Below are 13198 nucleotides of genomic sequence, written 5' to 3' on the forward strand. Positions count from 1 at the left end.
GTATGACATGATAGGCCTTGATCTGTCTTTCTTTGGATCCTTGGAAAACAGGTGCCCATGGTAATGCTGTTATTAATTCAGACCGCATCAGTCCAAAAACAGCCAGACACAATACTTTGCAACAAAAACACACACAATATGGGATGTAGTTTTAGCAGAACTCACTTCTTCAGCTGATGCCCCAGTCCAAACCTTTCCTTAGTAGAGATCTGAAATACATCAACGGTGGGCACTGTAGGACAGAAGATATTGTTGAAAAACTGAGAGAAGCTCACATAATCCAAAGCCTACCATTACTATAGTGGAGTATTAGAGCCCAGCCCCCAATTGTGTACAAGCAAAGTTCACAAGATTGTAGAAGAGCTGAACAGAGAAAAGGCTTTAGAACACTGAGACTCGTGGAACATTGTGAGTTCCCTGCATATCAATGGAAAGGACCTTCCCCACAGGTTCCATGTTGGCAGATGCCATGCCAGATATCATCAAGGATAGCCATGGGTTCAATTTGGATTGGTATTGCTAAAAACAAGGGGATTTGGACTCCGTTGAATTAGCTCATTTCAATATTGGGCCCATGCAATGCTTCAGGTGATGTCACATTCTCAGAAACACAAAACAGTTGGAGGCCTCTCACCTCCAACCCCCCCAGTTCGTTTCCCCACTCAGATTCCCTTTCTGCAAAACCTACCCGGCAGTACTGGAGCCAACAAGAAAAGCTGCTGAGGTGGCTTTGACCAGGCATTTGGATGCTGCAGAAACACCAACCTGGACATAACAATACATTTTCCTTAGGAGTCCATAGGCCTTTATACCCACAACGCATCAGCTGCCCTTCCCAGGGCCACTGTCTCCACCAGGCAAGTTTAAGATGGAAAAAGATTTCTGTGGTGTTGGGAAGGGCTCTGGTACTTACGCCCACCAAATTGTGATCAGAGCCCAAAACTTCAGAGAGACATGGGCCTAGTTTATAATTTGCCTGTCAGTTCTGAAATAGGGAGGTTCATACTCTAAACTCTCCTAATGGGTCAACAACTAAAAAAAAAAAATCCAACATGGGTGAGAAGTACCCTTAGAGCAGGCTTCCTCAACCTTGGCCCTCCAGCTGTTTTGGGACTACAATTCCCATCATCCCTAACCACTGGTCCTGCTAGCTAGGAATCATGGGAGTTGTAGGCCAAAAGCATCTGGAGGGCCAAGGTTGAGGAAGCCTGCCTTAGAGAAAGGGCAGGGGTGATGGGTGATCAGGCTTTCTGAAAAGCAAAGCACAACAAAGCAAAATCTGGAAAATTGCCAGATGAATTGCAGAAAAGAGGAGGCCATGGCAGTCCAGCAATACAGTAGTGTTGCCAGAATCTCTGGGTTTTCAAGAGGGCTCAAAGAGGAGCAGAGGAAAAATCTTAAATAGGTTATTACTTCTTAAGAAGCCAGCTGAGGAAAGGGAGAATATTTGCACCTTATGTAACGTGGAGCAGGACTCCTCCGCTTTTAGGAAACTGGCATTAGCTACAGCAGGTGCAGCTTTATTATACTTGTATGTTAAATCAGATTCCAAACCTCTAGACATGCATTAGTCTGGCATTTTTATTCCATAGGGTTCAAGTGTTTTTTGCACTCAGCTGCGCCATCAAGGCTCGCGACCATGGCTTTCAGCTTGTGAAAGGTTACAGATTATTGCCACATTAATTTCTTGCAAGGGCAAGAAAGGCAGGTGTTGATCTGGCTGCCCTGCCACTGACTGTGCCTGCTTCACTGCTGGATGCGATCCAAAATCCACAGAAGAGCAGTACCATTGTTAGGATCAACGAAATAAAGACCAAGCAATTGCAGTCTGCGGAACAGAAAACTAGCTCAGGCAGGAAGTTAAACAAGGATATAAAGCCAAGCTGGAGTGCTTGGCTGCATATGATTTTCATGAGACTACTGGACAGGTCTGTCTTTGGACACGTGCAATATTATTTGAGTCACTACTTGGCTGTGGAGAAAGAACCTCTCCTGCTTCCAGGAGAAACATCACCTGAAGGCTTTTAATTTAAGTACTGGTGAGACACAAGAGGGATGGGAGCAGAGAGAACAGAAAGGGAGATAAAAGTATGGAAAGGAAATGTATAATTTACAAAGCAAGGCACTTGATGTGGATAAAAATTGGCTGCATTCACAAAGCAGTTTATTCCATTTCCCCAACATTTCCCTGTTAATTCCAGTATTGTATTTGACCTTTCACACAGTGTGAAAGTCACTTCCCGGAATATAGTACATTAACCTAGAAAATTGCAGGAGTAAAATGACAAAATTTGGGGCAATATATCAACAGACGATGCAGAAAGGGTGGGGAGTAGTGGCATTGTCCAATGGCTTCCTGGTGCAAATGGAATTTAGTGTGGCATGGCAGTATATTGGTCTAAAAGTTCCATAAGACAACCAATACTGCAATGTGATGGGAACATCAGAGAACAGGACAGAAGTGCCAGCATTATTAGCAGGAAAACCAACACAATATTCCTCACGTCTGAATGCACCCATTGATACAAGTGACGAGTGGGTAGGTGTTGAAGGAAGTCCTTTTCCTTTGGCTGTTTTGGACTGGAGACAGGAGTGCTCAGCCAATGCAGGATTTAACCCCAACCCCAGATGATGTCACAGATAGGGTTTGGGGGAAATGGTCTCATGGGTCAACTCAAAAATATAAACAGGGCACAGATTGCTATAACAAGGAGACAGCTGAGTTCTTTCATGAATGTGAAAAAGTAAACAACTATTGAAAGACGGTCAGTTGTTAGTACAAAGATAATAAGTGTCCATCTACCAAACAAACAAACAATCTAACAAACAAACACTTCTTGCTTAATTTTCAAAAGGATGCTACCTCTAACAATTGTTTTGGATTAGTGTTAATGGTGATGCTTAGACAAGAGAGTGCAAAAAGAAATACTCATAAAGAAAGAATAGTTTCGTCAAGTGATGAAATTAATTGTGCGAGTGAAGGAACAGCTTATCAGATAATTGTGCTGGTGAAATAAACGCTTATCAGAAGTTCATTTCAAAGTTTTTAAAAACTGAGCAAAGGCTGGTCCCCTATGATTGCTGCTATAATGAATTTTCTATGCATAGAAAAATCATAACACAACTTGGTTTAAGTCTTACAGTGAAATCTTAGCGATACATGTTATTGCTTGTAGGGAACTGAATTTTTCTCTCTCAGTGGGTCTTCTGTGTGTCTCAGGGCTTTTTTTCCAGCCAGAACTCACCAGAACTCAGTTCCGGCACTTCTCAGGTGGGCACCATTACCATTGTAAGAGAATAAAGGAGGTGTTCATGGTGCGTTCTGGCACCTCTTTTTCTAGAAAAGGGGAAACTTGAAGCCCAGTGATGTAGCATCACACCCTTTAGAGCATTACGTGAAAAGGAAAGGAAGAAACTGGCTGAAGTTTTCAGCAGTAGGCGTGCATTCTCCATAATATCTCCTGACTTTCAAACCATTTCCCTCAAAACCCTCAAGTTTCCTGGAACGTTATCAGAGCTTCCTCAATGAGATCACCACAGTGGGGGGGGGGGGAGATTGCCAGCTTATACTGATCTTCCAGTGCAATATGTAGCCATGAAAAGGGTGGGTGGAAAGCTGCCATAGATTTGTGTCCCAGAATTCTCTGCAAGGCACCAGGGTTTTTCAGGAGGTAAACAAATGCAAAAAGGTTGTGGATTTGCTGAGAGTAGGAAGTTGCAAAGTAAAATCTTAAGAAGGATCAGGAATCCTGACCTGATTGAGAGTCCATCACTCTACTTCATTAGCAATCCGTTCTGACTGATAATCGCCCACACAGATTTAATAATTGAATTTCTGTAGTATTAACATCCACTCATTGATTATTGCTATGTCTCTGTCTGCTAAAATTAAACAGCCCTTCAGAAGCCAATACTCTCTTCTTGAGAATATAATTATGCACTACAATCGAATCTCATAATTGCTTGGTGGAGAAAAATCATCATGGGCGCCATGTGCAGGACTCCCTACGAAGGCATTGCATAGGAAAAAGGAACGACAAAAGCGACTTACCGGGGCCATTTAGATATTGCGTGAGTGAACAGTGCAACCGCACAATTATAGGCTCTGTGCGGATCACGTCCCATGCCACTGCAATCTCTTCCTGAATCAAGAGCACAACAGAAGCCATTAGCCATTATCATCAGGTTCAAATCCCGCCATTCTTGCTTCCAGGGCTGGCAAAGGAAATGAATGTGCTGGCCTAAGTTGCTGTCTAGATTGATTTGCCAAGGCATGAGTTCTATCAGCTTCTACTTGATACTAGTAACTGGAAAGAGGTCAGTAATAAAGCATGAACTGGATTTTGACAGAAATGGGATTCACAAATGAGAAGAATATGGAACTTTCCCCTTCCCGTGGTACCTATACAAATCTCTGCCATGGGCATCATTTTATCCCATAGGTTTGCAGAAATGAAGTTGTACAAAAGTTAGTCTTCTTGTTTTATTCCCCCAGAATGGGGAGCGAGGGATGGGCTACGCAGGTATCTACGCACTATGGTTTCCACCTTTAGTCGCATGCAACCTGATTCTATACAGATTTACTTGAAGTCAGTCCCACTTACCCCTACAGTGGCTTGCTCCTAGTGAGTATAGGACAGTTGCCTTTGTCCAAATAAATTCATCCCATTACTTCTAGATTACCCTCAAATATATTTCAGTTTCAGAGTCAGAAATAGGATGGCTTCATTAAACTATAGTCTATGGTTAACAGCTTTTACTTAGTGAGGTGTGACTTATAAGAAAGTGGGCTGCTTTGTTCCCATAAATTGCCCTGAATTTCCTCCACGAAATATCTACATTTAAAATAAAAGTTCTTCTTCAAGCATGATAACTGTTGAAGGAACATTCGTTCCTATATGGTACAGCTGTTAAATGTGATAATGGACAAAGATCTTACAAACCATTTGAATCATGAGCGATTGCCATCTAAAAGCCACATCAAAAATGTTAATTCTGAACAAAGTTACATAAAAAGATGATTAGAATCCAATTCCTGATTTATTGGTCACAGTTATGATCTCTATACCGATAAATTTTGGCATGAACTAAACATCCCAGTTACTAAAAGCCGACTGAGGAAAACTTTGTGGTTTTGCAGCAATGGAAAAGGTCAAAAATGGTTTTAAATGAAGAAATGGTAAAATTTATCCCACTACATTTAAAACAAAATAGTGCTTTCTTTCATAGAGATTTTGGCCTGAACTTTGCATTTCTTGGCTTGGATGACAAATCTTGGCAACTCATCATCTTCCTATAAGAGCCAAGCATTGTCACACACATGCCACCAAATTCTTCTTCAGTTCAGATACTAATCCAAGATGGAGAGGAACACAACTCCTCCCTGTCATTGAGAATCCATTCCCTCTGGGTGTGGAAGGAAAACAGACACTAGCACTATTTGGTAAAAGTTTGCCTGTGGTTTTCTAAAAGGGTTCACACAGTGCTACAAAAGATAGGTCCTGTCACAGTTCTAATGCTCCTTTGTGTACAAGGTCTTGTGCAAAATAGAAAACACACACACATTTTCAACTTTCAAATTCCCAAAATGAGGGGTGCTGAAAAGTTGTAACATGATTTGGGAATTCAAAATATATTTTGGTTAAATTAATATAATTTAGTTTTGCTTGGTAAATAAAATGTGTGTAAAATTGCACAGAAATCACTAAAAATGATTGCCAAGTACTTGCAGTTGTATATGATGATGATGATGATGATGATGATGATGATGATGATGATGAATTACCTGACATTTTCAGAATGCAAAATTAAAATTCTTTGGTTTTCCAAAAGCAGTTTATGTGCTTCTGAATCAAATGTAGACTTACCAAGCTCACTGTTGTCTGATCACAAAAAATAATAGCAGATTTGAATTCCTCACACCCAAAAATATATTTTTAAGAACTCCACTGAAGGAATTTGCAAAAATTAAGTTTTACTTCCTAAAATGGCACGCTCTACCCTAGTGTGCAGTAGGCCACTACTGTGGATGACACATGCCATTCAAAAAGGCACTTTTGGACCAAAAACCATCCGCCCATGGAGTAAATGGCTGGAGGATATGCAATATGGCCCATGGGATATCTTTCCTGTCTTTCCTAAACTTTACACAGTTTCTTGCAAACACAGCAAACCAAAACTTAACATGAAGAACTAATGCGAGGACTATTACACCAGGTCCCTTGTCTCCTGCTGTAAACTTTAATATTAATGGAGAAAGCAGTATCATTTTAAGTCATCGTGACATAAATGTATACCACTACACCAAATATTTAAGAGTTGCATGGAACCTATCACAAAAATGTTTCTACTGAAAACAGACTCATGCAATGGAAGCTTCTGGTGGTAAAAAAAGAAAGAAAAAAGAAGCTATGTTCCAGTGTGTGGCTGACTACACATCTTGATGAAAAACAAAGGCAGATATGTATTAATGATTGCTATATTACCATATGGTTCAATTACTTACATCAAGAAAGCTAACATCAATATGCAGATCAATGTCTACATCATCAATGGCTCCATATTCCCTGAAAGGAAAGAACAGCATGTTACAGCTAACTTTGATACTTGTGACTATCTGAAAGAGATATCCTATCAGCAGATTGAAGAATATAGAACTAGGAGACAGTCAACTGTATATTCAACCCTGTTTCTTCCAACATAAAAATGGGATTTCTTGCAGTATTGAATAGGTTCTGTTCACCCACACCAAAGTGGTTCCAATGTCACCTCTGCATGGCTTTTGCTGAGACCGTACCTCAGCAGCAGAGCTGATAATTTGCACACAGCAGATATTATATACAGTCTCCAGTATCGCTGCATAAAAATCTCAGGTAGCAAATGAAGAGATATATATTTTGCCTCAGATCCCAGAGAGATACTAACAGCCACAGCAGACATTACAGTAGTGAGCTGGAAGGACAAATGTATAGTCTGATAGACAATAGCTTCATGTGTCTTCAGCGTAAAGAAATTGGAGGAGACTATGGCAGGATAACTTCCAACAGGAAGCGTTTGGGAAGTGAGTGGCATTTTAGCTTACATTTGGAGATGTGGTTTTAATGGTGAAAATGAATTTCCATGCTAAGCCACAAAAATGAAATGGAAGAAATGAATGTGCAATCCAAAACAGCCAAAATAATTTCCATTCTAAGACACAGCTGGTGCGATGCAGCAGCTCCAAAGACTTAGTTATGAAGCAGCATTGCCATATATTGCTGACTTTCACCAAGTCATTATTTTAAAATAATTAACTTTTGGAAAAAGCCACACAAAACGGACACCTCTGTGAAAGCAACAGGATTCCCACAGACTATTGCAGCCTGTAAGAGTGAGAAAATAAATATTTTACATTTTGATTGTGGTTTCACACTTCCTGTTCAATTTCATTAGAAGTATGGTTCAGGATCACAATGTGTTATTCTGTTCTTTGTACACCTTGACTTGTTTTGTCTGTTTGTGGAAACAAAACCATTGTTCTACCAGGGACCATAGGTGCCAACTCCCGGATTGAAAAACCTCACATGGAGGAGGTACACAAAGATGGGCCAAAGTTGATTAATGCAGAGTCTGGGCTGGTTTATATGAGGAATGGCAGTCCTTGAGGTATTTTGGTCCTGAGGCATTTAACAATGTACTGAGCTCTCCCGCTGAAATAAAGTGGTTTGCTTTAAATTTAGCTGGACTACATCTTAAATATTTACGATAAAACAAACATACAATAATAGCAGTGTCTTGAAATATTAGGGCAAAATCGATTGACTGTTCTCTAGTTGAGTAAGCTTTACAGAGAAAATGTTATTCCAACAGTGTCTGTAAAATGAGAGCGTGAATGAAATTTAATAATGCGCATCCAGTGTGACGGGCAAATATTTGATGATTTTTCTGTTTTATCTTGTTCCGATTGACTCATTGCATTGGCTGTGCTTTCCTTGTCTCTTTCTCCTGTATTAATATGTCATTCATCACTTTGGGTGCATCTGGTCAAAAAAGTAGCATATAAATAAACCAACACACACACGCACACACACACACACACACACACACACACACACACACTGATTCAAAAAGAAAATTGTAATACTGGTAGTATTTTAGAACAAGAGCAACTTATCTATATTAAATATTTTGATCAATATGCATATGCAGGGAAGAAAACCTAAACTTTAAAGTTCTCCTCTTAAAGCTATCAAGCAGTAAGCGCAGAATTCACCAATGCATAATATATGCACAAACTTCTAGCATTTCAACAAGATTGCTTGTGTTATGCTTCCATGCTACACTTTACACATTGAGTATTGAGAGATAGGGCCTTAAGACAAAACCTCACAGTTAAAAATTGGTTTAGCAACACCTACAACCTATCGAGTAAAGCCAAGATACTAAGAATACATTTTTATGGGTCTTCTGTGTTTGCTTAGGTTCTCAATAAATATACGGGACACAATTTGTTTACTCAGGTTATCATTAAGTATATGGCTTCGGTATGTTCAATTTCTTTTGTTTGTTTACAATGGGTGGGATTCACCTAATGCAGCCGATCAACAGAAGCCCTGTACTGTACAAGGACTTCCACTTGCACAATGGGGCTTATCCTCCTCTCCTCTCATGTATACCCCCCCCCCAAAAAAACCTTGCTCTGGGGAGGTGAGAACACTCAGAACAGCACGCAATAGGGAGGAGAGTGAGGATATTTCCATCTGGCAAGCTGCACTGCATGCCCATATGGAACAGTTGTAATAGTCTGACACTGATCTCTACCCAGAATTTTAAAGCCACTCCCATCACAGCATGATCCCAGGGTGGGAGTACAAAGATCATGTAAAATCACAACAGAATCAACAGTAGCAATAAGAAGTTTAAATCCCAGATAAGGTAATTAAGCCCCCATATAGCCTGCTGGATGGCGAGAGATACTGGCTATCACTAAAAACTCATCAAGTGTTAGTATATCAAGGTACCAGTCATAAACATTATCCCTCATGATATTGTAACAATGCTAAATTCTGCCTCAATGACTCTTTGCACATACTGTGGAGCATTCAGTGCAGTAATGATATCATGGCATCTGTCCAGTCAAGTATGGGGAGGCTACACTGGAGATTTGCTATTTGGATTTTCTATTCTAGGCACAAGATGTCTCTTAGGACAACCGTGTGGATAATGTCATTATATGGTTTAGCCACTAGGTGGCACTGGATTGAGTTGCATGAAAATTCAGAGGAGCATGTTTTGACCACCAAGGAACTTGTAAGCACTTTCAACAGTGGCACAGAGAAAAAATGTAAAATGTTTTGTGGTTGTTTGGTTTTTTCTTTTCTTTTGCAAGCCAGAAGCAGCCAGTTATTAAATGAATTGGGCCTCAGAAGATCCCACAAATTATAATGAAGCAGGTACTGAAGAAATGGAGCACGCTGACGTTTTTATAAGAAGTTAACATTTACTTTCATAGCTTGTGGAGCCTAAGGGAGCTTATTAGGAAGGTATGCATTGCTTCCCCAACTATAGCTGTTATCAGCCTTGCAATTAAATGATTATCTTCTTCATTCCATGTCTGGCCTTTAATTTCCAATACGCTCTGTACTTAATGAATTTCCACTTAATTCAAAATGGCACGTAATGAAAGTAAGATTTTCCTTTAGTCGTATTGTCTAAGGAAGTGCAACGTACATTCACAAATTCAATTCATATGCCACTCAGCAGAATGAAACAAATGGATTCTAAGGAATATTAATTTGGCTTCACTAAATGGAGAGAGAAACATATGCACAGCTCATGTTCAAATTCTGACAACTTTTTATATTTTATTCTATGCTAAAATAGAGACAGTCTGAAATGGTGATGAGGAATGGTCACTTGTAAAGTACTCTAAGAATTGAATCCATGAAGATGAAATGGCAAATTAAACACAATGACGGAAGCAGACTGTTCTTTTAGGTGTTCTTCAGGTTAACTAGACATTTGACTGATCTCTTTCACTAAAATTATGTTGGATATTCAGGTACCACAGAGTTTATGAATTAGCAGCCTGACCAAGTTCAGACATAATGCTCAGCCAAACCATGGCTTAGCATGAATAATCAAATGTGTGGGTGCTATGGACTAAGCCAGAGTTTGCCATCCAAACCCAGGCTTGTGGTTTTTCTTGCTCCAAACTAACCTTGAGCTGTAGCCCAGGTTTGTACTATGGCTTACCACTTGTGGTTTGTCTGGGGGAGATAAGCCACAAACTTATGTCCGGACATTAATGCTTAAGCCAAACTGTGGCATAGTTCGCAGAGGCATTGCAGCAACAGGACCAGAGGAGGAACAAAGCAGCCACCATCTTCTCTGTTTTGTTTGTTTGTGCTAATCCATGGTTTGGCTTAGTGTTATGGGTGAACTTGGCTAACTATGATGCAGCACAATCCAATGGGTGTTTGCTTGGAAGTGAAGTCCCGGTATATTCAAAGAAGTTTAGCAAGTGTGCTTAGGATGCAGCCCTGAACTGCCAAAAACTGCTTATTTAATCACCCGAAGGCTTCAAATGGCCAAAGACATTTAGCAGTGACCCCAAGAACAGTGTTGTGTATTGAATTTGCAGGCACAGCACAGTAGCAGAGCAGGCAGGAACTAGTTAAGGGAGGTAGTGACTGCTTTTAATTAGCTTCACCTGGGTTGGGTAGGCTAGCCCAAGTGCCTATATATAGCAGCAGGGCTGAGGTGTGTGTGTGTGTGTGTGTGTGTGTGTGTGTGTGTGTGTGTGTGTGTGTGTGTTTACTTGCTTGCTGCCATGAATAAAGATGTTACTATACTATCACTGGCTGGACTCACTATACAGTGGTACCTCTACTTACGAATAACTCTACTTACGAATGTTTCTACTTACGAACGGAGCTCCGTCCGCCATCTTGGATGCTGTTTAGATAGGATTATTTCTACTTACGAATTTTTAGATAGGGTTGCTTCGACTTACGATTTTTTTTCTCCCAATGCATTCCTATGGGATTCGACTTAGAAATTTTTTCAACTTATGAATGTGCGTTCAGAACGCATTAAATTCGTAAGTAGAGGTACCACTGTATAACAAACAGCATCTTAAATTTCAGTAAATTTAATGCAACCAAAGGGGAGGGGGGCAGATCCAGACACCTGGGGGGGAAAAACTATTCAATTTCTTTTTTCCTCTGCATATGCAGGAAATGACAGGGCATGCTCCTGCTTGTTCTGAAACAGAGATTCCCCTGTAGAATAAGGTTACCAGATTTTTTTCAATGAGTCCGGGGACACTTTTCAACTTCCTACTAAATAGATGGATTTTGTCAGGGGACTGATTTGTAAATCTGGGGGATGTCCCTGGAAACCTTACTGTAGAAGCCTTTATTTACTCAGTTTTAGATACCAGATATACAGCTTCCCCTCAGTGCTAAGCTATATTAATTTGCCATCTTCTTCTTAGCTACAGAGTCATCCTTAATTCACCTTCGCAAAGAGATATGTAGATACCTGAGAGAAACTGCATTTGGCCCATAGATCTCTCTCACTGCTGCCAAGTCCGCTTCCAACTGTGGGTGCTTGTGAAGTTCTCCATCATAACTAACCTGCAGAGAAAAATGGGAAATAAGTTTTGCTGGGAGGTTTTCCTTCTTAGTAACCCCCCCCCAACCCGTCATCAATGACTGGTCCAAAGTTGAGGTTACCTTGTGGCAGAAACACAGGGAAATGCAAAACGTATAAGAGCATTAAAAAAGAATTCTCAGTGGATGAGACCAAATGTCTGCTTTGTTTTCTGCAATACTAGGCAAGTGGGTTTAGGATGCCCACAACAAGAACATGGCAGAAGGGTTGATTGCATACACTGTTTGGATATTCACTGAGCGTACAGCAGCTTGCAAATTCTGAAATAATTTCAACAGCCTTGCCTGTTGATTTCCCCAAGCAACTGGCATTTATAGATATCCTGCAGTTACATTATACAGAGAACAATAATGTTGGGTGACCTTATACAAATACAGAGGAATAGTGGGAGGAACCAGCTGGGGAACCACCAAGGGAAGAAGGCTCAGAGTCCAGGGACTGGTGGTAGGACAGTGATGATGAGTGGTCACAGGGAGAAGGAGGAGAAGACTGGGAAGAGGAGGTGTAAGTACTGAAGGGGTAAAAGGGCTCAGTGAGTTGGGAAAGTCTTTGACTTCTCGGTAGTGGCACTCGCCCTGTGGAATACCCTCTCGCCAGATGTCAAAGAGAAAAACAACTACCAGACTTTTAGGAGGCATCTGAAGGCAGCCCTGTTTAGGGAAGCTTTTAATGTTTAATAGATTATTGTATTTTAATGTTTTGTTGGAAGCCGCCCAGAGTGGCTGGGGAAACCCAGCCAGATGGGTGGGGTATAAATAATAAATATTATTATTATTATTATTATTATTATTAGACAGAGAAGTCAAGAATCAGAGGAAGAAGCTGAAGCAGACGAGTGGAAGGAGGGAGATCAAGAGGCAGAGATGAATCAGGCTGGTCGAGAGTCATGGGTGTCTCCTCCTGCTGCTGCAACAAGCGGGCTGAAACCCTATCTGCCCGTGGACTGTCTCGCCAGAGTGGTGCATGCTCTAGTTATCTCCCACTTGGACTACTGCAATGCGCTCTATGTGGGGCTACCTTTGAAGGTGACCCGGAAACTACAACTAATCCAGAATGCGGCAGCTAGACTGGTGACTGGGGGGTGGCCACCGAGACCACTGGTCCTGAAAGACCTACATTGGCTCCCAGTACGTTTCCAAGCACAATTCAAAGTGTTCGTGTTGACCTTCAAAGCCCTAAACGGCCTCGGCCCAGTATACCTGAAGGAGCATCTCCTCCCCCATCGTTCTACCCGGACACTGAGGTCCAGCGTCAAGCGCCTTCTGTTGTTTTTTTTTTTGTAATATTTTTTATTGAACATTTTTTCAACAAACATACAACAAACATACAAAATACAAAAACGTATCAAAAACATCAAAATACAAAATACAAAAATATAACAGAAAAATATATCATTTCTCTTCCATTTTAATGCTCATTGTCTTCAGGCTTCCCCAATTCCCTACTATCTGATTTTCATTTTTATAAACTTCTATAGCAGTTTCTAAATCATCTTCTTTCCCATCATGCAATCCCTTTAAAACTTCCAAATTAATTCATCTTC

The 13198-nt window shown here is 40.7% G+C and overlaps 1 protein-coding gene across 5 annotated transcripts in view; it reads right to left on the minus strand.

The window, feature by feature from the left end:
• PARP8 (poly(ADP-ribose) polymerase family member 8) overlaps positions 1-13198 on the minus strand; it is a 168811-nt gene that overhangs the window by 56268 nt on the left and 99345 nt on the right. For all 5 annotated transcript variants that reach the window (XM_035100408.2, XM_060280307.1, XM_060280306.1 and 2 more), the window contains 4 exons: positions 11524-11618; positions 6506-6566; positions 4052-4142; positions 166-232 (listed from right to left, as the gene is read on the minus strand). In XM_035100408.2, the coding sequence (XP_034956299.2) occupies positions 166-232; positions 4052-4142; positions 6506-6566; positions 11524-11618 (314 nt within the window). The remainder of the gene's footprint in view (positions 1-165; positions 233-4051; positions 4143-6505; positions 6567-11523; positions 11619-13198) is intronic.

This window comes from Zootoca vivipara, chromosome 11, assembly GCF_963506605.1.
Source record: "Zootoca vivipara chromosome 11, rZooViv1.1, whole genome shotgun sequence".
Lineage (NCBI taxonomy): Eukaryota > Metazoa > Chordata > Lepidosauria > Squamata > Lacertidae > Zootoca > Zootoca vivipara.